At 46.6% G+C, this 25,233-nt stretch overlaps 1 protein-coding gene across 1 annotated transcript in view; it reads right to left on the bottom strand.

Moving 5' to 3' along the window:
* Positions 1-25,233, bottom strand: part of UBE2W (ubiquitin conjugating enzyme E2 W) — an 87,618-nt gene that overhangs the window by 54,532 nt on the left and 7,853 nt on the right. Inside the window, exon 2 of the mRNA XM_075353164.1 lies at positions 11,798-11,889. Within this exon, the coding sequence (XP_075209279.1) occupies positions 11,798-11,889 (92 nt within the window). The remainder of the gene's footprint in view (positions 1-11,797; positions 11,890-25,233) is intronic.

The raw sequence follows: 25,233 nt of genomic DNA, 5'->3' as shown, positions 1-25,233 counted from the left end.
CACAGAGTACCTGAATGTTGCAGGGCCTTGTCCCTGACGGTACCCAGCTCCGTATCCAGCAGGATCTCCGGGTCTGTGGATGGAGCCCGGCCTCAGAGTCTGGAGGCCGGTAAGATCCCACTTCACCAGAGCCCTCAGGGGGATGGGGAAGGAAAAACAGCATGTGGGCTCCAGCCTCCGTACCCGCAATGGGTACCTCAACCTTAACAAACACCGCCAACAAGAGTGGGGTGAGAAGGGAGCATGCTGGGGGCCCTTTGCATGGGCCCTCTTTTCTTCCATCCGATATAGTCAGCAGCTACTGCTGACTAAACAGTGGAGCTATGCGTGGATGTCTGACCTCCTTCGCACAAAGCTTGAAAACTGAGCAGCCCGTGATCCCACGGGGGGTGTATAGCCAGAAGGGGAGGGGCCTTACACTTTTTAGTGTAATGCTTTGTGTGGCCTCCGGAGGCAGTAGCTATACACCCAATCGTCTGGGACTCGCAATGGAGCGCCGAAGAAATTAATATTCTTTAATAGTGGGTACATGTGTGCGCCTCAGCCACAAGCTTCCTGCAGCTCATGTAGTGATCACGTGAGTCCGCTATTAAAGAGAATGAGTAGCCCCTGCTTCCCAAACCTATAGTGAATATTCATTTTGGATTAGCGGCAGCTGACGCTGGCATGTGACTGAGGGTACATGGCAGTGATGTTATGCGCTGCCCGTTGCTTATACGTCGAAATCAGTTGCTAGCATCAGAAGATGATGCTGCGCACAAAGATTGCAGGGGGAAAGTGAGTATTTATTTGTGTGCAGCATAACGGAAGGCATATATACCAGGATGGGCCCATGATGGGGAACGTATAAAGTAGGATGGGCCGCATGTCCACCAGGATGGGCCGCATGTCCACCAGGATGGGCCGCATGTCCACCAGGATGGGGGACATTACCCACATAACAGTGTCAACAACAGAGCCCCCCCCCCCCATAAGTGCGTCATGACCACATTTTTTGCTTTACATTTGTTTTCCCTACTTTCCTCCCCTGTAACCTAGTGGCATCTATCACTCCCCTCTGTTGCTGATCACCGTACTTTTGCTTTGATTGACATGGAGGATGCCTCAAGCATCATTCCCATAGACAGGCGAAATCTTCCACCTACAAAGAAACTTTGCTGGCTCGACCACGTGCAGTTATACTTTAGGCTCTGGTCACAGTAGGGCAGAGCAAAGTGAACATGCGCGAGTCGGCAAATTCTCTGTGCAGGCGTGAGATTTCGCTCGACTATGCGGATGACATAGGAGGCGTTATCCACCTCAATCAAAGCAGGAGTATGGCAATCAACACCGGAGAGGAGGGATAGATGTCACAGCAAAGACGTCCATTAGACCGAACAGTCCAGATTTACATAGAGTGCAGGAGAATTGTAAAAGATTTTTTTGGGGGGAGGGGGGGGGGGTATTCCGGGGATAGTGTTCACATTCATGGACTGCAACACAGAAGCTGCTGAAGGTGGTAGACTTTGGTAAGACATAAAAAAGTGGGGACAGGTTCCCTTTAATTCCACCTTTACCACCATGCTGCCAAAGATATGATAGGGGAGATTTATGAGGCGGTATAGACGAACGAGTTATTTTGTATGACTACTTCAGCCTACATGCAAGGAAATGATGGTTGAACAGCTCAAGTCCTCATAATGCAGAAAGACCGGCTGTGCCAAAAAAGTGAAAGGCTATGCAATAGGTATAGGATACTAAAATGGCCATCTGTGTGCTCTCTGGCATTAATAACAGCTGGGTTAGGGCATACGCATGTTTATTACAGGCATCAAGAACCTGTTAGATTGGTGCTTTACCAAGGCACGTATTGTACCGAACAGAGGCTCCATTCATTACCACACATTTAAAGGGAACCTGTCAATCAATTCATCTACTTGGCTGGAATAGATTGCAGACGCCATTTACAGAACCCCCAAGGTGCAAAAAAAGCAGTAATTCATCCAAGGGAGGGATTAGCATCTTGAACCCACAATTTTCCCATAAATAATGTTTCTACCCCAAATTTTTCATCTTCACAATGGTAAAAGGAGAAAATGGACCCCAACATTTCTTGTACAATTTCTCCAGAGCACCCCAATACACCACATCTGATTAGACACTACGGTGCACAAATGATAGGGAAGACGTGCTGACTTTTTGTGCACAATTATTGCTAGAATAGATTGCCAAAGCTACAGATGCCAAAAAGCAGAAAACCCCCACAAGAGATCCCATTTGGAAACTACAACTCTCCAGAAACTCATTTAGGGGTGTAGTGAGAATTCTAAACCCAGTAACTCACGGGATTGTGTAACATTGGGCTGGGAAAAGGAAAAATTACACTTTTTCCTCACTAAAATATTCTAGCCCCAAGTTTTAATTTACAAAAGTGCTAATGGGAGACAATGGACCCCCATGAGATCTTGCACAATTTCTCATTAGTACGCCAATTTCCCCCTTAGTTGTTGGAAACTACTTTTCAGTCACAGTAGAAAGCTCAGAAGGGAAGGAACGCCATATTATAGCACAAATTTTGCAGCTCTGGTTTGTGGATGCGATGTCACATTGGCAAAGCCCCTAAGGTGGTAGAACAGCGGAACTTCCCATCCCCTCCACAAGTGACCCCACTTTACAAAGGTCACACCCATCAATGAATTAATCTAGGAGTGCCGTGATCATATTGACACCACGGGTGTGTCACAGAATTTTATACTATTGGGCAGTGAAGAAAAAGTAATTACAATTTTACCTCTAAAAAGTCGTTTTAGCCCCAGATTTTACAAGCGGAAATAGGTAAAATTTAGACCCACCATTGTTCGGTTGTATGATGATAAAACAGTTTTTGCCATGTTTAGGTTTATTTTTTTAGGATATTCATTGTATGGGTTAGTTAGAATAACAGGTTTATAGATCAGGTTATTCTCAACGCAGCGATACAAAATGTGTACTTTTTTGTGTTTATATTCGTTTTGTATAAATAAGCATATTTATTGGCGTAATTATTTTTATTTAGTCACTAAACAGGACTATAACTTTATCTAATTATTTGCAATGCGTTAGAGCTGTCAGTTTAACACAGGAAGAACGTCTATTAGATCCTGCTTCTGGCATGTTCCAACAGGCCACCATGCTTGGAAGACCTGGAAGTCATTATTTGAACTCTGTCATGACAACGATCAGCACATTGCCATCATGTTGCAGAGGTGCCAGTGGGGTGAGAGACGGAGCCCAAAACGTTCTAAATGTTACAAATGCTATGGTTCACGGCATTTCAAGGGGTAAAGAGTCAGGGACGGTGCGAGCCACGGCCCCCGCTGTTATGGCAGTAGGTCGGCTATCAGTTAAACTTAGCTCCTGGCGGTGATTTTAAGGGCACAGCTCCTGTGCACACAAAATTACCATAATTTACCAAGGGTTCACGTTTCCGTCAATTTGTATCAGTCACAATCCGCGGCTCTGGTGAACAACGGAATCCGTTTGGCGGATTCCGTTGTTTCCATATACTTGTATGAGCGGCGGATTGTGACTGATGATGCTGCGTTGCATCCTCCGCCCGACTGATCAGTCGTGGAACGACTGACCGTCGGGTGGCAGGAACGCAGAGTGTAACATTTTTTGAGCAGCGGAATCCTTAGGATTTCGCTGCACATGCTCTCTCTGGTTCCCTGCACCTGTAACCAGGGTACACATCGGGTTACTAAGCAATGCGCTTTGCTTAGTTACCCGATATTTACCCTGGCTACGTGTGCAGGGTGCCCGACACTTCCCCGCTCGGTTCCGCCCCCTCCCGAACTCCGCATGTACACACACGTACACACGCACACACACGTACACAGACACACGTGCGCGCACGCGCACACACCTGTCCCCAGCCATGCAGTCCCTGGCACTGACGTCCTCAGCGCCATGGCCCCACTCGGCTCCACCCACCCTGCACTCCGCCCCTGCACACATTCTCGGCGACCGAACAATCAGCTGATCACCCGGTGGCCGGCTGCTGTGAGCGATCAGCTGATCGCTGTCATTAGCCGGCCGCCGGGAGATCATCTGTTCACTCTCAAAAGCCGGCCAGCTATTGTGAAAGATCAGCTGATCGTTTTCTCTTTTACAACGGAGTCCGACAATGAATTCTAATTCTTGTCATCCGTTGTACAACGCATCAGTCACAAGCATCAAGCAACGCATGTGATTGATGGAAAACAAGGGAAATGTGAACCTAGCCTTACCCGTACACTTATTTGCGGGAAGTACTTGCAAAATATGATGTACCTTTACGTCATATACTGGGAAGAAGTTAGAGGGAATCTGTCAACACATTTTTGCTTCTTCTTCCTTAAGTTACATATAGTAGGAACGAAGATCCTGATTCTGGGCTTCTTGCTGTAGTTTTATCTACTGTAGCTCTGCCAGTCGTCTGAATAATGAGCTCCTACTATACAGTATGAACTCTGTCTAACCTACCCCCACTGTGGCAGAGAAGGGGTTAGGCAGAGCTGAGCACTTAGAGGCCTAGCAGAAAAAAAACAGAGACTTTAGCAAAACTGCAGCAAGCATCCCAGTAAGTGGCATACAGTTAGGTCCAGAAATATTTGGACAGTGACACAAGTTTTGTTATTTTAGCTGTTTACAAAAACATGTTCAGAAATACAATTATATATATAATATGGGCTGAAAGTGCACACTCCCAGCTGCAATATGAGAGTTTTCACATCCAAATCGGAGAAAGGGTTTAGGAATCATAGCTCTGTAATGCATAGCCTCCTGTTTTTCAACGGACCAAAAGTAATTGGACAAGGGACTCTAAGGGCTGCAATTAACTCTGAAGGCGTCTCCCTCGTTAACCTGTAATCAATGAAGTAGTTAAAAGGTCTGGGGTTGATTACAGGTGTGTGGTTTTGCATTTGGAAGCTGTTGCTGTGACTAGACAACATGCGGTCTAAGGAACTCTCAATTGAGGTGAAGCAGAACATCCTGAGGCTGAAAAAAAGAAAAAATCCATCAGAGAGATAGCAGACATGCTTGGAGTAGCAAAATCAACAGTCGGGTACATTCTGAGAAAAAAGGAATTGACTGGTGAGCTTGGGAACTCAAAAAGGCCTGGGCGTCCACGGATGACAACAGTGGTGGATGATCGCCGCATACTTTCTTTGGTGAAGAAGAACCCGTTCACAACATCAACTGAAGTCCAGAATACTCTCAGTGAAGTAGGTGTATCTGTCTCTAAGTCAACAGTAAAGAGAAGACTCCATGAAAGTAAATACAAAGGGTTCACATCTAGATGCAAACCATTCATCAATTCCAAAAATAGACAGGCCAGAGTTAAATTTGCTGAAAAACACCTCATGAAGCCAGCTCAGTTCTGGAAAAGTATTCTATGGACAGATGAGACAAAGATCAATCTGTACCAGAATGATGGGAAGAAAAAAGTTCGGAGAAGAAAGGGAACGGCACATGATCCAAGGCACACCACATCCTCTGTAAAACATGGTGGAGGCAACGTGATGGCATGGGCATGCATGGCTTTCAATGGCACTGGGTCACTTGTGTTTATTGATGACATAACAGTAGACAAGAGTAGCCGGATGAATTCTGAAGTGTACCGGGATATACTTTCAGCCCAGATTCAGCCAAATGCCGCAAAGTTGATCGGACGGCGCTTCATAGTACAGATGGACAATGACCCCAAGCATACAGCCAAAGCTACCCAGGAGTTCATGAGTGCAAAAAAGTGGAACATTCTGCAATGGCCAAATCAATCACCAGATCTTAACCCAATTGAGCATGCATTTCACTTGCTCAAATCCAGACTTAAGACGGAAAGACCCACAAACAAGCAAGACCTGAAGGCTGCGGCTGTAAAGGCCTGGCAAGGCATTAAGGAGGAGGAAACCCAGCGTTTGGTGATGTCCATGGGTTCCAGACTTAAGGCAATGATTGCCTCCAAAGGATTCGCAACAAAATATTGAAAATAAAAATATTTTGTTTGGGTTTGGTTTATTTGTCCAATTACTTTTGACCTCCTAAAATGTGGAGTGTTTGTAAAGAAATCTGTACAATTCCTACAATTTCTATCAGATATTTTTGTTCAAACCTTCAAATTAAACGTTACAATCTGCACTTGAATTCTGTTGTAGAGGTTTCATTTCAAATCCAATGTGGTGGCATGCAGAGCCCAACTCGCGAAAATTGTGTCACTGTCCAAATATTTCTGGACCTAACTGTATGTGTGTGTGTGTCTCATGTATGTTTATGGAGATGATTCGTTCAGGTGAGAGGACCCACAGTTGGTCCGGCCTGTTATCGGTAAGTGAAATGCGGCCCTCCAAACAGGAGCCAGGATGGATTTCAGATGTTTTTCAGAATGGATGCACAGAAGAGGCTTATAAGTGGAGAAAGCAGCACATTTCTCTCAATTATATATTCGCTTGAATATTGATTTAAGCAAAGTTTGTTGACACCACTGTGACCATTTAAGTACATTAGTTTTTTTCTGTGGTTACAATATGTGTCCAGTCACCATGACGTATTTATACGCAGGCGGCATATAGATAACTGCACATTCTGCTTTTTCTCAAAAGAGGACAAAGCACTTTTTAAAATTCCTCAATGAAAAAGGCTCCTGAAATACACAGCAATAATCCCATTAGTTCATAGAAAACATCAAGACTGAGCTGCGTGTTACAAGAGAGAGCTGGGCTCATGTTCAATCAGATGGGTCCTGACGATGTGACACATAAGCCGCCTCTCTCTAATGGGATACGCTCACATTAGATTCCCCCCCGGCCGCCAACATCTCCATACACAAGTACAATGCAGTATTGAGACTCCTACCCCTCTGGATACCACCGCCGCACCATTCACAATTGCCGATCAGACCAGAACAAATGTTGGTGCGTCATAGCCGGCAGTGTTTACAGCAGGGTATAGAAAATTATGCAAGATGAAAAGTATTGCAGAATAATAAAAAAAAAAAAAAGAGAAAATCTGCTCTTCTACAGCATAGCAAGCCTCCAGATCTCCATAATAGCGGAGATATTCGGCAGCATCATCCACTGGCGGAGTCATTTGTTGCTAGGCGGATGGCCTAATCTATTTAGGTGCAGCCTCGTAAGCAGAGAGCTTGTGACCGTCATCAATTAGAGAGCGAGAGAATGACTCACTAATGGTCGCAATGAGAAAATCAATGTCATGGTCAAAATGTGTCTGAGAAAATTATGAACCATGCTAAGAACATGCTCACATAGGGCACATATGTCGCACTGTCACACATTTCAGGAGCCCTCCAGCTAATACTCTGCAGAATAGGCAATTATGAAGAACACTTGCTCTGCAGAGGCCTATGTGCAGCCATGACAGATGTGACAGAGGTGCTGTACCTCCGGCTCTTCCCATTTGAGGTAACTTCAGCCCCTCTCCCTGCCTCCTGCTTGTGATAGTTTTTTTCCCTTTTCACTTCTTACAAGCAGGGGGCAGATTAAGGCTGCTTTCACACCTCCGGTTTTTGCTGTGCGGCACAATACGGTGCTCTGCAGAAAAAGCGCAACCGTTTTTTTTTTGGCTGCCGGTTGCGTTTTTTCCCGCATAGACTTGCATTAGCGCCGTATTGTGCCGCATGGCCTTGCGTTGTGTCCGTTTTTTGCCGGATGCGGCATATTTAGCTCATGCGGCGGCCGGATGGAATGTTGCATGGCACGTTTTTTGGTGCGGTGAAAAAACTGCATCGCGCCGAATCCGGCGTGATTCACAATGCAAGCCTATGGATGCCGGATGCGGTTTTTTGCATTGCGCATGCTCAGTATCAAGCTGCATCCGTGAAAAACCGGACGGGCCGCATGGAAAAACTTATGCAACGGATCAGTTTTTTTCGCCGCATCCGTTGCATATGTTTTTGAGCCGGATTGTGCCGCTCAGCACAAACCAGATGTGTGAAAGCAGCCTAAGGCTGCACCTTATATAACACATTGGAGATTTTGCACACAACGCTCACACACAGTATAGTCCTGCAGTCGCGGGGATTTTGTAGGGACTCCTCTAATATATTCCTATACTCCAGCTCCCTTATATAGGGCAGAAAGTATATCTTTAGCAGCAATGTAGTCACACAGTTCATCACATAGGGGAGACCGACCCATCTGTACAGTACAGCGAGTACTGGACTGGTGACTAGTGCTGGAGAGGACATAGCACAACAATACACAGGCTACTGGGCGGAAGAGACACTACTACACTGCTGCTGTGCTAAGGCTCTGTTCACATGTCTGGTTAATGTTTAGAACTGATAGCCAGAATTAGCTTCCTCTGAATTCCTGTGGCAAATGGACCATCTACTTTCTGTTCTATCTTTAGAACCAAAGAAAAATATTTTTTATGCAGAACTTTCTTTTTCTGTTGAAAATAAATGTCAGACAGACCCCATATAGATCAATGGCGCCCCTCTGCTTCCGTCCCACAGTAATTAAAGACGAGGTTCACGCATATTTATTATTTGAAGCGATATTTCTCTCAAATACCTTATGTTGGCAATAGTGCCTGCGAGAGGCGCTATTGCAGACCGCTGTTCCCCATCGCGTGACCCGAGCTCCGTGACCTTGTGGATCCGGTGATGTCACGTCAAGTTCCGGATCAGGTGACATCACCGCGCCCGGCCGCAGTCTCTGTGAGTCACTGGGCTGTGCGCGGTGTTTCACCGCTCATCACAGTTCATCAGCTCCCTCCTCCCTCACAGCAGAGCGCTGCAAGCAAGATACACACTGGGCTGTGACGAGCGAAGACATACCGCCCACAGCTCAGTGACTCAGGAAGACTGGGGCCGGCCGCGGTGATGTCACGTGATCCGGAACTTGACGTGACATCACCGGATCCCCGAGGTCACGGAGCCCAGGAGTCAGGCATGGGGAACAGCGGACTACAATAGCGTCTCTCACAGGCACTATTGCCAACATAAGGCATTTGAGAGAAACATTGTTTCTCAACATATCAATCTAGTAAATAATAAATATAGGTGAACCACCCCTTTAGGCTATGTGCCCACGGGGACAGTGTCCTGCGGATATATCCGCAGGAGCTCCCAAGAAACCGGACCACAACTTCTGTCTGTTTCCATGCTGCGGAATGTCCTGCAGATATGGTGCGGGCATTCTGCATTGAAGATGCAGTACCATGTCTTCGGCACTGCATCCTCAATGCAGAACAAGTGCTGCAGTGATCGGGTGTTCATACTTACCTCCATCATGCAGCACCTCGCTTTCCGGCGGCCGGGTCACTCTGTCAGCGTCTGCAGGAGAAGGTGGGCGGGCCTGAACTAGCTCCGGCTGTCACATGACCGGAGCTTGTGCAGGCCCCGCCCACCTCTTCCTTCCTGTACCTGGATTCACCGCACTCCTGTACACCGGACGGAGAAAGTGACTCGGGTGTCTGCTATGGCAGGTAAGTATATGGGACCCTGCGGAGAAATCCGCAGGAATAATTGACATGCTGCTGATTTTTCCGCAGGGAAATCCACAGTATTTCCGCTGCGGAAAAATCCGCAGCGTGGGCACAGCAGTTCCCAAATGCCATTGAAATGGCTGGGGAGTAGCTGTGCTGCAGATTTTTGAAAAATCCGTGGAATTTCCGCGAAAAATCCGTGGCAAATTCCACGCATTTTCCACAGCGTGGGCACATAGCCTAAATGCACAGTAAGCAAATTCCAGTCATATTTATCTGTTCTAAACGAAACCGACAAACGGAAAAGATAAACAAGCGCAGGAACTGAATATAGTCATTTTACAAATGGCAGATGTGCAATGGAAAGACTGAGCTGGAGGATCCAGTAGAGAAGTGTTCGGGGCCCTCCATACAGGCCATTCCATACGGGGGAAACAAACCAAATAAAGACGCACGTCATTTACTCCTGGGAGCCCACCTGGAAAAAGCCATAAACAAAGGAAAGTAAAAAAAAGAATCCTTTAATCTGCCATTGATACAATGTTTCAAACTGGAAAAGACCCATGACAGGTCAAAACGTTGTATCAATGGCAAATTAAAGGTTTCGTTTTTTCCGCCTCATCTTGGACGCTGTTTTTTTTAGAGCTGGAGGATCCATCCATGACAAGGAAGCTTTGATTTCAGTTTAAGAAAGATATTAGACGTCTTGGTTAAAGATCTCAGAGGGGCCTAACTCTGGGACTCCCACCGTTCTGCCAGCCTGCGCTCTGCATAGTGCTCTCTAAGCCACCTGCGGCAGAGCGACTGTACTCAAGTGAATGAATCCGTCTGCAGCTCCTTGTAGCCAGATTGTCAGGAGTGCTAGACCAGAGGGGCCCCCCCCTTATCCTCAAGAACAGCGGTGGTCCCAGAGGTTGGCCCCCAAGAAACTTGTTATAACACTTAAAAGGAATCTGTCACAAGCCTTTTGCCAACTAATCTGAGAGGAGGATAATATAGAGACAGGGACCTCGATTCCGGCTGTGTGTCACTTACTGGGCTGCTTTGCTGCAGTTTTGATAAAACTGATTTTAATCAGCAAGAAATTATCACTAAATCACTAGCAAAACTGCTGAAGGTAGTCAAACATATTCATCAGGAGCTCTGTATAACGCCGTCCCCACCACTGATTGGCACCTTTCTGCCTATGCAGTGTAAGCTGCCAATCATAGGTGGGGTAGGTTTATACACAGCTCAGCCTTTAAACAACTGCTAGATCTGCAGCAGATAAAACAGTGATCTTATAAAAACTGCAGCAAACAGCTCAGTAAGGCTAGGTTCACACTTCCGTTGTTTTAAATCCGTCAGGAACGGATCAGTCATTTTTTAGTTGTCAACTGATGCAACGGATGTGTTTTTCACAGGAATCCTGTGAAAAAACTGATCCGTTGGGTCCGTTGCATCTGCTGTGCGTCCGTTTTTTGACGGATCAGTCATGATCCGTTTGTGTTTGGGACAGCCCAGTGGGAGTGCCAAACATGCTGCGCATGCTCAGTAGAGCATGAGGGAATCCAGCGCTGGATTCTGTCGTAAGACGGATTACGACGGAATCCGGTACCATAGACATACATTACAAGCGTGACAGACTGCGGTGGATTCCTGCACAGTGTGTCAATTTTGACGGCCAGAAAAGGGTTACATTCTGCGTTGCTCCCGCCCGGCGGTCAGTGTAAAAACGACTGACCGCGATGCAGCGGATGCAACGCAAGGTCATCAGTCGCAATCCGCCACTAATACAAGTCTATGGGACACAACGGTATCCGCTAAACGGATAGCGTTGTTTACCAGAGCAGCGGATTGTGACTGATACATTTTAACGGAAGTGTGAACCTAGCCTAAGTGACATCGCTGGAATCAAGGTCTCTGCCCCTGCTGCTGCTCTCAGATGTGGTAGCAAAACCTGCCGACAGATTCCCTTTGGGAATAACCCATAAAAACCTGTACTGGTAAAGCATACTTGTTTTAATGCAGATTCCACAGGTTTACTGTATGGCACGCATACAGCCAGTATAATGATTGTATGAGCAAATAAAAATACGTCATGTGCAAACAACTAGTACATTTATCATTTGAGTTGGCCACAGCGACCAATCGAACTTTTATTTTTTAAAATTCCTCTGGGAAAAGAAAAAAAAAGAAAGCTATGCAATCTAAATGGTCTTTAGCTACATCCCGCACAATGCTGACATATTTCCAGGTCAGACTTCCCCAACCCCTTCATGTGTGTAATGAAAAGCCCATTAAACATAAGCTATTGATGCCGGCCGTGCATTTACAGGAAGCAGTGGAGGATCCTTTTCATTTCACTTACTGTGTAATGGAATTCTGAACGCTCTTTTCATTTAAGGTCATCCCCGGTGGAGGCTCGTTCTGCAAAGCCAACAGTTCCTTCTGCAGCCGCTTCTACAAAGCATGAAACCAGAGGAGCTGAATTACTGCCACAGATTATCACAATTTATACCAACATTATTAACACATCCAGTCACTACAGCAAGACACGTCATTGCAGCATTAATACATCCCATAATGCAGGGAGGAGCACATTTAAAGGGAACCAATCTCCAGGATTTTCCTATATAAATGTAAAGCAGTGCTATACTGGCACTATCAGGCTGATTCTCTACATATCCAAACCAGGAGCCTCATGGTTAAACCTTTGGTCTCAAAAGGGTCATACTGGTAAGGGGTATGATTTAACCCTCCAGGATGTCCCAGAGACAGCACACTCCAATAGACTATTAAGCAAAGCAAGGGAAGGAGTAAATACGTGCGGTGAATAAATCAGTTTATTAATACAAAATTAGTTCCAAAATTTATATATAATAATGAAAAGCATTAGTTCGGGAAGTGATACATACAATGGTCCCCGTGGATCCTCCCAACCACTGGTATATATATCCTGACGAGTAGCTAAGTATATTAAAAAGTAAGGCAGATAGCTGTGGTTCAATACAATACAGGGCAGTTAAGTGGTTAATGAGGGGCTATGTCATAAAGAATCAAAGGATGAATAGTCATACATACCATTAGTGGTCAGCTCGGATGTTTAAGTTTTGAAATCCAAGAAAGTAAAGTTTATAAAATCATCAGCTTCTTGAGTGACAGCAGCTGAGGATCAGATACTATCTGGGGGGTGTTCAGAGTTATCCCCTCCCTCTTTTAGAATTAGCCTAAATATTACACAATTGACCTAGCAGGACCTGTGGTGAGGTCATATCCATGTGACCAGAAGAGGCGGGGCCTCAGCCAACAGAAAAATGTTGCCTCCTGATATCAGCTTTGGTGGCTGAGGCCCCGCCTCTTCTGGTCACATGGGTATGACCACACCACAGGTCCTGCTAGATCGATTGTTAGAATTAGCCTAAGTATTATACAAAGGGCGGGAATAACTATGCACACCCCCCAGATATTATCTGATCCTCAGCTGCTGTCACTCAAAAGCTGCTGATTTTATAAACTTTACTTTCTTGGGTTTCAAAACCTAAACATCCGAGCTGACCACTACAGGTATGTATAGAATCAGCCTGATAGTGCCAGTATAGCACTGGGTTTACGTTACATAGGAAAATCCTGGTGATTGGTTCCCTTTAATGACCTTTAAATAAATAAAAAAACACCTTAAAGAGGTTGTCCACTACTTTTACACTTATGGCCTAACCTTAGGATAGGTCATCAGTGTCTGATCGGTCAAGGTCCGACACTCTGCACCCCTCCTCTGATCAGCTATTTTGGCCTCGGTATCAGACAGCCAGAAATGCTCAGCTCTGGAGCTGCTCCGTCTTCCAATAGCGGCCGCAGCTCGGTACTCAACATCCACCTCCTATTGATCTGTATGGTAGCCGGATGTGCAGTACCCGGCCGCCACTATCAGAAGACAGAGGAGTTCCGGAACGGAGCACTTCTGGCTGCCTGATACCGCCGTCAAGACTGAGAACAGCTGATTGGAGGGAATGCGGGGTGTCGAACCACGGCCGATCGTACATTGATGACCTATCCTAAGGATAGGCCAGCAATGTAAAAATAGTGGACAATCTCTTTAACTCACATGGCGTAGAATAAAAATGTGAATGGTAACAATGCAACTAGGTAGAAAACAATGAGTATCAGGACTGTAAGCAAAGTAAGTCTCACAGACAGAATGGCAGTTTCTAGATGCATTTAACATAGTGAGAGCAAAGCAAAAGATTTCTGTGTTTTATATACTTCTCAGTATATGATAAGGAAAACTGTCAACAGGTTTTGCTATGTAATGTGAGAGCACCATGATGTAAGGGCAGAGACCCTGATTCCAGTCATGTGTCACTGAGCTTTGTTTTTGTTTCAATACAATCAATGTTTTATCATGAAATTATCACTAGAGGACCAGCTGCCTCGTGCCTCCTAGCCCAACCACCATTGATATTCAACTTTCTGTCAACATACAAAGTACACAGAAAGCTGATAATCAGTGGTGTTGTCGGAGTTATACAGGGCCCAGCATTCTGAGCTCTGCTAGATATGCAGCAAAGAAAACAGTGACTGTATCACAACTGCTGTACTTGGTAAACCAAGTGACATCACTGGAATCAGGGTATCAGACCCTACCTCATGCTGCGGTCCAATTACAAAGCAAAAACCTTCTGACAGATTCTCTTTGTTATATGAACATAAGACCAGCACTCCAAAACTTGCAGTAATCTTTAGGATTTAATCCAGAGAAGCACAGTACAAACAAAAAGAACACGTTTTCGGCTAGACCTTTAGCCTTTGGCAATGCATCTGACTAGTTATAGTTTTTTGTATAACTAGTCAGATGCATTGACAAAGGCTGAAGGTCTAGCCGAAAATGCGTTCTTTTTGTTTGTACTGTGCTTCTATGGATTAAATCCTAAAGATTACTGAAAGTTTTGGAGTGCCGGTCTTATGTTCATATATTATTTGGGTGTGCCATCCCTTGACCGAGCACCTGTAATTTTGAGTGCCACCTGGATATCACTTCTTTTTACAGATTCTCTTTAAGGCTGCTTTCACACTACGTTTTTTTAACATCCGTCATGAACTTTTTTTTAACGCAAAAACGGATCCAGTGCAAATGCGTTTTCATTTCAATGCATTTGCAATGGACTCGCGTCAACATGCGTTCACCTGCGTTTGCGTGCGTTACAGTGAGGATCCAGCGACTTGCAGTTTTTTAACAGTTTTCAAAAACACGTTAGTAGCGTTTTTGAGCTGCGTCCAAATACTGCAAATTGCTGGATCCGGACTATACTGCATGCAAACATGTGAACGCTGCATGCTGATAGACAGGATCCTGCTTGCTCTACTGAGCCCAGAAACCAGCCTCAGGTGATCAGTCCCTCTCTCCCCCTCCCGCTCTCCCTCCCCCTCTCTCCCCCTCCCTCTCTGTCTCTCTCCCCCTCCCTCTCTGTCTCTCTCCCCCTCCCTCTCTGTCTCTCTCCCCCTCCCTCCCTCTCTCTCTCCCCCTCCCTCTCTGTCTCTCTCCCCCTCCCTCTCTGTCTCTCTCCCTTTCTCCCCCGCCTGAGAGCTGCGGACACTCGTAACCAAAATAAATATCGGGTAACCAAGCAAAGCGCTTCTCTTAGTTACCCGATGTTTACGTGTGCAGGGAGCAGGCAGCCCGGCTCCTAGCACCTGCGGATGCTCGTAACCAAGGTAAATATCGGGTATCCAAGCAAGTTACCCGATGTTTACCTTGGTTACGAGCCTCCGAACCCGACTCCCAGTCTATCACGTTCAGTTCCACTGACTCCCGATCACATGACTCCAATGCCCGCCCATAAACTTAAAGTGACAGGATCCTGCAAAATAACATGCGTAACAGCAGGATCCGCTTTTACAGCAAAAAAAGTTCACGACGCATGTTAAAAAAAACGTAGTGTGAAAGCAGCTTTATAGTGACTACTGACCTACAGACTGTACAGGGTCTATGTGCCACCAACTGCGATCCGTTCTCCTGACCCCATCTCAAAACAAGAGGACGCACAGCTCCAATTTTCACAATGCTATGGACTGGATGTGCTATACCCATAAACGTTACACCTTCATAAGAACGGAAATGGAAATGGATGCATTAAGCGTTTTTGGAGCTCAGCGGAAACGCTCCAAATCCTCCTCCATGCCTGTAAATTCCACAAAACATTAGGATAACACTATTTATGCTCAGAAAACTCAGCAACCATGTGTCTTAGGATTTACACACTTAGTATTTTTGCTGAGTTTTCACAGTAGAAAACCTCAAGATTTTTGGAGAGATTTTTAAGTAATGCACCTAGGACGGAGTAATCCTATAACTGCGTATACATTAAATGGAAGTAACTCGGGACTACAGAACAGGAGAAAGACTTGGGTATTCTGGTTACAAATAAGCTGAGCAGCAGCACTCAATGTCAAGCAGCAGCTGCAAAAGCAAACAAGATTCTAGGGTGTATGACAAGAAATAAGATCCCGTGATCCCAACGTATTGTTACCCCTCTATAAATCACTTGTAAGGCCACATCTGGAATACGGGATCCAGTTTTAGGCTCCACATTTTAAAAAGGACATTCAGAAGTTAGAGTCAGTTCAAAGGCGGGCGACTAGACCACTACAAGGAATGGAAGACCTCCCATAAGAAAAGAGGTTTAAAAAGTTAGATATGTTTAGCTTAGAAAAAAGACGTCTCAGAGGAAATTTCATTTATATGTATAAATACATGTGTGGTCAATATAAAGGACTGGCACATGACTTATTTCTTCCAAAGACAATACTAAGGACCAGGGGGCACTCACTGCGAGTGGAAGAAAGGTGATTCCAACAGCTAAATAGGAAAGGGTTCTTTACAGTTAGAGCAGTCAGACTGTGGAATACACTACCACAAGAGGTAGAAATGGCTGATACTATAACGGCTTTTAAAAAAGGGCTGGATGATTTCCTCACTACTCACAACATTGTTGGTTATAAATGACTTAGTGACCAAATGTAGAACTGGTGGAGGAAGGGTGAACTAGATGGACCTAGGTCTTTTTTCAACCTAAGTAACTATGTAACTCTATGTACTGCTCCAAAAACTCATGAAAACCCCTCAGTGTGAACATACCCTGAATCTGTCATTGTCTGCTGTGCTTTCAATGTAGCTTTCACACAAACACGTCTTGGGTTGTGGCAGGGGTCACTAAAGAACGAATATCCTGGTAAACACAAATTTATAGGTTTTTAATTCCTGGAAATGTGCTTGCCATGTTGTTATTGCAGCTGTCAGCTCGGGGTGCGGACTGTGCCGGATCCAGGGAGAACATGTGCTTTACAGACTTGGGCCGCTGGCAGATGTGGGTAATCCAGAAGCAGCCATATTATGGACACAATCCCTGTGGCTGATGATTACGGCCCCACGGTCCTCTACCTGAACACTGCACACATTACCTGTTCTTCCATGTCTTATCCATCACTCTTGTGCCATCTGTGCCTTTGTGGTGAGTACCCAAGGGTGAGGCACCGCTAAACTGATGTTGGGACACCTAGGCTACAATCAATGGGTTTTTTTCATTGCGTTTTGTTATTCTGCATATTTTGTCTCTGGTGTGTCATCCTTTAAATAAGGTCTCTTTCGCACGTCTATGCAAAATGCTAACGCTTTACACGGTCTGTGGTGAAGATGCTTATGTGTGTTTTACGTGTGCTGTCCCTATGCTATGTGACATCCAGATAGCACACGGACAGCATGAGCTCTTATACTTACCTGTCTCCTGCGCTGCTGTCACTGCTGGGTCCGCGGTGAGTGCAGTGAATATACAGTGAGCTTAATGAGTGGCCCGGAAGCAACAGCAGAAATAGAGGCAGACACAGCAATGCCAGAGACTGGTAAGTATAAAAATTCTTTATTTTTAGGTCACCTGTGTTTTCTCCGGTACGTGTCACACTGATGTCACGTGGATCACATGTGTGAAAAATGGACATGTCGCCGTGTGGAGCACATGGACACACGATTCTTGTCAAAACACGGAAGTGTGCGCAGACCCATTGATTTTACTGGCTCTACATGTGTCCGTGTGAAAACAGACATCTCACATACCGGAGACACGGATGTGTGAAGGAGGTCTAAAGCTGCTTTGTTTTAGAAACTTCTTGGTATTGGCATTCTTAGGCCTAGGACACACGGCAAAAAAAACGGTGCAAGTGGATTGTGATAAAAAATAAATAAATAAATAATCGCATTCCACTCAGACCAATATTACTCTATGGGGCAGCTCCCATGAGCGATTATTTTCTCAACACTAATCAAACCGAGAAAACAGTGGCAGCATGCTGCGAGAGTAATGCGAGCGCGTATCACTCACACCCATACAAGTCTATGGGGCGAGAGAAACATCGCATTGCTCTCGCGTTACACCGGTGTAACACCAGAGCAGTCGGATTCTCTCATAAACCAGCAACGGAGGAGATAGGGAGATAAATCCCTTCCTCCGCTCCACAGCGATCGGACCACAGTCGCATGACACTCGGGTCCCGCCGTGCTGCGAGCGTGAGCTGAGTGTCATGCGAGGACTCGCACAAATTCCCGCGTGGCCTCCGCCTTAGGTGCAGACAACATGTGCTTTTGCGGTGGACACGCACTAATAACACGTGCGTTTTTTCCCTGTGAATTTTCCACATCTAATATAAGTCTATGGGGAAATTGGATTGGCAAAACACATGCGTTTACGAAGCGTAAAAAAGAAGCACATTTGGCAGGAGATTCTATTAACCCCATCTACTTTGCCTGTACTGGAAAATGCAGTTTTTGCTGCAGGAAAAATACACAGCATCAGTAACGCGAGTAAAACTCATCATGGGCATGGGCGCTTACTGATGTAAAAAACCTGCACTAAAAAAAGGGAAGAGACACTTAGGCTGCTTTCACACTACGTTTTTTTAACATGCGTCATGAACATTTTTTTGCTGTAGAAGTGGATCCTGTTTATACAAAGAGAAACGCATGCAAACGCATGTTATTTTGCAGGATCCTGTCACTTGAAGTTTATGGGCGGGCATTGAAGTCATGTGATCGGGAGTGAGGGGAACTGGATGTGATAGACTGGGAGCCGGCATCTGACAGCTGCAGACGCTGGTAACTAAGGTAAACATCGAGTAACTAAGCGAAGCGCTTTGCTTGGATACCCGATATTTACCTTGGTTACAAGCGTCCGTAGCTGTTAGGAGCCGGGCTGCCTGCTCCCTGCACACGTAACCAAAGTAAACATCGGGTAACTAAGCGAAGCGCTTTGCTTGGTTACCCGATATTTACCTTGGTTACGAGCATCCGCCGCTCTCGGGGGAGAGGGCGAGGGGGGAGAGGGCGAGGGGGGAGAGGGCGAAGCGAGGGGGGACGGAGCGAGGGGGGGAGGGAGCGAGGGGGGAGGGAGCGAGGGGGGAGGGAGCGAGGGGGGAGGGAGCGAGGGGGGAGGGAGCGAGGGGGGAGGGAGCGAGGGGGGAGGGAGCGAGGGGGGAGGGAGCGAGGGGGGAGGGAGCGAGGGGGGAGAGAGCGAGGGGGGAGAGAGCGAGGGGGGAGAGAGCGAGGGGGGAGAGAGCGAGGGGGGAGAGAGCGAGGGGGGAGAGAGCGAGGGGGGAGAGAGCGAGGGGGGAGAGAGCGAGGGGGGAGAGAGCGAGGGGGGAGAGAGCGAGGGGGGAGAGAGCGAGGGGGGAGAGAGCGAGGGGGGAGAGAGCGAGCGGGGAGAGAGCGAGGGGGGAGAGAGCGAGGGGGGAGAGAGCGAGGGGGGAGAGAGCGAGGGGGGGAGAGAGCGAGCGGGAGACTGATCACGCCAGGCTGGTTTCTGGGCATGCTCAGTAGAGCAAGCAGGATCCTGTCTATCAGCATGCCAGCGTTCACATGCGTTTGCGTGCAGTATAGTCAGGATCCAGCAATTTGCAGTATTTGGACGCAGCTCAAAAACGCTACAAGTAGCGTTTTTGAAAAAAGTTAAAAAACTGCAAGTCGCTGGATCCTTACTATAACGCACGCAAACGCAGGTGAACGCATGTTGACGCGAGTCCATTGCAAATGCATTGAAATGAAAACGCATTTGCACTAAATCTGTTTTTGTGTTAAAATAACGTTCATGACGCATGTTAAAAAAAGGCAGTGTGAAAGCCGCCTAACCTGCTCTTTCCCCATGACCCCAGCACCATTGCTCTGGTGGTCGCCAGCCCTTCACTTGCCGTGCAGTGATGTTGTGCCAACCCCTGGCACACGACCTCTGCAGCCATCATATGACATGAGAACGCCGAGGCCCGTGACTATGTGGCAATCACGAGCATATGGAGGGCATGTCATCACTGCAGAGCAAGGGAAAGAGCATCGGAGCAAGGGACGAGAGTTCAGTAAGTGAATCTGAATTATGTTTTATTTTGGCAGATTCCCCGGAGTTAGAATATTTCTTCATACTACAGATAACTCTGTTACGGCCATGTTCATATTTTGCAAAACCCCTGTACCACAATCCGCCGACATGTGACCCCTGCCCTTCATATTCTACTCATACAATGCATCACATGAATGAAATCAAGCGAGGACATAAAATGCTAATGTGTCATCAGGACCTAAGACATGGAGCCTGCTCTCCTCAGCTGCAACAATGACTGGGCTGTCCTGGGATTTCCCAGTCATACTTAACCTCTTCACTTCTGGTACTAAGCAGCACAATACTGGCAACAAGATGCCAACAGCCAAAATCTGTTCTGACCTGTCGGCCCCCTGATCAGTTTATGTCCGGCTGTGCCCGGGTAGATCTAACTCTTTAGACCCTGTAAAAAGTCACTAACAATTCAGCAGTTTCAAGAAAAATGTCAGGGCTCAATAGATCTGGCGCTCAGCCATCCTAGCAATGTGATTACAATAGAAACTGCATTGTTATATCTGCCTACAGTATTTAAAGGGGTATTCTAGGATTCGCAAACACTACCATAGATTAGAGAAGAGCCACTTGTCCACTGATGAAGCCCCTGCCGCTCCAGCACCAACACTAATGATTTACTTTCCTGCTGTGCTCATGTGTGACCACTGCAGCCAATCACTGGCTTCAGCAATCTAGTGCCACTGCCGAGGACAGTCATTGGATAAAGCAATCATGTGGATAGATGGCAGGAAACCTCTATGGGAATTAAACAGACTGTTGGGGAACACTGGTAAGTAATCCATCTTCAGTTATGTATACCAATCACATAAATGACAATTTTATCTAGTTTTTAAAGGGGTGGTTCACTACTCTGCAATAGTGGCCACATCCCTGTAAAACTCATACAGAAGGATTTTTCTAAATACCGTGTTCAGCCAATTCTGCCACTGAGTGGCGCTATTGCAGTCCGCTCATCCCCATGAAGAGACCCCTAGGCTCTGTGACGTCTGAGATCCGGTGATGTCACATCTACTTCCAGTTGACCCGACATTACCGAGCCCGACCCCAATTGCCTGAGTGACTGGCCTGAGTGTCACCGCTCGCCACAGCCCAGCATGTCACAAGCTCTCTCCTTCGCTGCAGAGTGCCGCAAGCAGGAGCGATGCTGGGCTGTGATGAGCGGTGAAATGCTGCACAACAGCCCAGTTACTCAGGGAGACTGGGGCTGGCCTCAGTGATGTTGGGTCAACTGGAAGTAGATGTGACATCACCAGATCTCAGAGGTCACAGAGCCCAGGGGTCACTTCATGAGAATGAGCGGACCGCAATAGCGCCACTCACAGGCAGAATTGGCTGAACAAGGTATTTAGAAAAAGCCTTTCCTATCAGTTTTACAGAGATGTGGCCACTATTGCAGAGTAGTCAACCACCTTTTTAGTGAAACTTTATTTCAATAATTTTTTTTTTAACAATATATGTTAAGGATAATTCACATCAGAATAAACCCGAGAGATTGTATAGTCTTAAGGCCCCTTTACACTAAACAACTTACCAGCGATCCCAACAACGATTCAACCTGATAGGGATCGCTGGTAAGTTGCTAGGAGGTTGCTGGTGAGATGTCACACTGCGACGCTCCAGCGATCCCACCAGCAACCTGACCTGGCAGGGATCGCTGGAGCATCGCTACACGGGTTGCTGGTGAGCTGTCACCAGCAACCAGTGACCAGCCCCCAGCGACGCACTGAAGCGATGCTGCGCTTGGTAACTAAGGTAAATATCGGGTAACCAACCCGATATTTACCTTGGTTACCAGCACACGCAGCTACACGTGCAGAAAGCAGGGAGCTGCGCACACTGCTTAGCGCTGGCTCCCTGCTCTCCTAGCTACAGTACACATCGGGTTAATTACCCAATGTGTGCTGCAGCTACATGTGCACAGAGCAGGAGCCGCGCACACTGCTTAGCGCTGGCTCCCTGCTCTCCTAGTTACAGTACACATCGGGTTAATTACCCGATGTGTGCTGTAGCTACACGTGCAGAGAGCAGACAGCAGCGCACACTGCTTAGCGCTGGCTACCTGCTCTCCTAGTTACAGCACACATCGGGTTAATTACCCGATGTGTACTCTGCTACACGTGCAAGGAGCAGGAGTGGGCACTGACAGTGAGAGCGGCGGAGGCTGGTAACGAAGGTAAATATCGGGTAACCAAGGTAAGGGCTTCTTGGTTACCCGATGTTTACCGTGGTTACCAGTGTCCGCAGAAGCCGGCTCCTGCTGCCTGCACATTTAAGTCCCCTTTACACACAAACTTTCTAGCGATGCATGCTGCACAGTGGGAAACAAAGGACCAAAGAATGGTCCTGAACGATTTGTAGCGATCAGCAACTTCACAGCAGGGGCCAGGTCGCTGATGTGTTTCACACACTGCAATGTCGCTGGGGAGGTCGCTATTACGTCACAAAACCGGTGACGTTACAGCGATGTCGTTTGCGATGTTGCAGTGTGTAAAGCCACCTTTAGGACAATATGAACACTAGGAGGATACAAAGACAATGACTTATTCACAGTCAGTCCCCCATTCCTCCCTGGTAGAGAAATTGTATAGATCTTGCTGCCATTCTATTTACTATCTGAGCCGAATGACAGCCGGGCCCCTGTAACCATCTTCGTCAGCACCATATATTTGAATAGCGCGGCAGGGCTCATACACCAATGCATTGTTCATTACTCAGAGCTGTGGTCTTGCCAGCAGGGGGGAACCAAGGAAGAATAGGAGACCCAAGTACCCCGTCTGGCGATCGATGATGGACTCACACCGATCCAACCACTATCAAACGTCTAGGTGCTAGATGATAAATAATGTACACTGCAATGCCCCTTCTAGGCTGTCAACATTACTTTTCCAAGCAATTGTTGGATGCAAACTGGGAGTATTCTCTGAGACACTCAACGGGCACCATCATATGCCAACAGCCTATTTCTGGTTGGTATGAGTTGGCCTACCACAGATTTCTATAAAGTGGGGTATTAATAAAAAAAAAAGAAGAAGATCAGCATGTAACAGACCCAGAAAATTGAGCTCCCCTATTTCAGTCATTTATAGAAAATAATGGAGAAAAGAATGCAGACGCTGCTTTGTCATCGGGCCAGGGACATAACAGGCAGCGACACAGAGGCATGGAGCGCTTGGAAAGGATTAGATCCATCAAATCCATTATTCTCCTAACCACCTCTCACATGAGATGTTAGCAGATTGGTAATGATTTATTACACCGCACGCATTACACAGAAGGAAACCAGTTTTTCTGATGTTTATGAGGGTCATGCGATGTCTGGACTTCTGACGGCAGTGTCATAGCTGACAGCACAGAGGCAGCGACCATACTGGTCCACACAATCCATACCTATCATATCACCAGACACCGGAAGAGAAGGAGGAAGCACTTCGTGATAGTTTGGGAAGGTCTCTCCTGGAGCCTCCACTAAAATCACTTCTCATTTCTTCAGGATCACATTTATACCTAATGACAAGTTCAGCACAATCCCCGGAAACCCCCCATGTTCTGCGATCATTGCTGCATAAAGCTCAATAACTTACTAAGGCTAAGTTCACACTTCCGTTGTTTTGCTTCCGTCAGGTCCGTTGCTGCGACGCACCGGATCCGTGGTTTTTTAGATGTCAACTGACGCAACGGATGCGTTATTTCACAGGATTCCATTCACAGAAATCCTGTGAAAAAACTGATCCATCGCGTCCGTTACATCCGTTGTACGTCTGTTTTTTGACGGCTACGTCGTAATCGGTTTGTGTTTGGGACAGCCCAATGGGAATGCCAAACATGCTGGGCATGTTCAGTAGAGCATGACAGAATCCAGCACCATAGACATCTATTATAACTTTTGACGGATTGTGACGGACACCTGCCGAGTCCGCTTTTTTGCCGCTCCAAAAAACGTTACAGTCAGCGTTGCTCCCGCCTGACGGTCAGTCAGTAAACAACTGATCCATCAGACGGCGGATGCAACGCAAGGCCATCCGTTGCTAATAGAAGTCTATGGGGAAAAAACGGATTCCTGCAACATATTTAGCAGGATACCATAATTCCTCAAGACGACGGATTGCGACGGAAGCAAAACAACGGAAGTATGAACTTAGCCTAATCCATATGGTATCATGATACAAAGCTGAAGGATATTACAGGTGTAAAACAGGACATAAATATATTAGGGATGATAATAGGGTCGGTGTAGGGGATATATAGGGGTGTAATAGGGCTGGTGTAGGGGATATATAGGGGTGTAATAGGGACGGTGTAAAGGATATATAGGGAGTGAAATAGGGCAGGTGTAGGGGATATATAGGGGTGTAATAGGGTCGGTGTAGGGGATATATAGGGGTGTAATAGGGCAGGTGTAAAGGTTATATAGGGAGTGTAATAGGGCCGGTGTAGGGGATATATAGGGAGTGAAATAGGGCAGATGTAGGGGATATATAGGGAGTGAAATAGGGCAGATGTAGGGGATATATAGGGAGTGAAATAGGGCAGGTGTAGGGGATATATAGGGGTGTAATAGGGTCGGTGTAGGGGATATATAGGGGTGTAATAGGGCAGGTGTAAAGGCTATATAGGGAGTGTAATAGGGCCGGTGTAGGGGATATATAGGGAGTGAAATAGGGCAGGTGTAAAGGCTATATAGAGAGTGAAATAGGGCAGGTGTAGGGGATATATAGGGAGTGAAATAGGGCAGGTGTAGGGGATATATAAAGAGTGAAATAGGGCAGGTGTAGGGGATATATAGGGAGTGAAATAGGGCAGGTGTAGGGGATATATAAGGAGTGAAATAGGGCAGGTGTAGGGGATATATAGGGAGTGAAATAGGGCAGGTGTAGGGGATATATAAGGAGTGAAATAGGGCCGGTGTAGGGGATATATAGGGAGTGTAATAGGGCAGGTGTAGGGGATATATAGGGAGTGAAATAGGGCAGGTGTAAAGGCTATATAGGGAGTGTAATAGGGTCGGTATAGGGGATATATAGGGGTGTAATAGGGCTGGTGTAGGGGATATATAGGGGTGTAATAGGGCCGGTGTAAAGGATATATAGGGAGTGACATAGGGCAGGTGTAGGGGATATATAGGGAGTGAAATAGGGCAGGTGTAGGGGATATATAAGGAGTGAAATAGGGCCGTGTAGGGGATATATAGGGAGTGTAATAGGGCAGGTGTAGGGGATATATAGGGAGTGAAATAGGGCAGGTGTAGGGGATATATAGGGAGTGACATAGGGCAGGTGTAGGGGATATATAGGGAGTGAAATAGGGCAGGTGTAGGGGATATATAAGGAGTGAAATAGGGCCGTGTAGGGGATATATAGGGAGTGTAATAGGGCAGGTGTAG

The sequence above is a fragment of the Anomaloglossus baeobatrachus genome, chromosome 6 (genome assembly GCF_048569485.1).
Source record: "Anomaloglossus baeobatrachus isolate aAnoBae1 chromosome 6, aAnoBae1.hap1, whole genome shotgun sequence".
Taxonomy (NCBI): domain Eukaryota; kingdom Metazoa; phylum Chordata; class Amphibia; order Anura; family Aromobatidae; genus Anomaloglossus; species Anomaloglossus baeobatrachus.
This window is presented reverse-complemented; position numbering and strand designations above follow the sequence as displayed.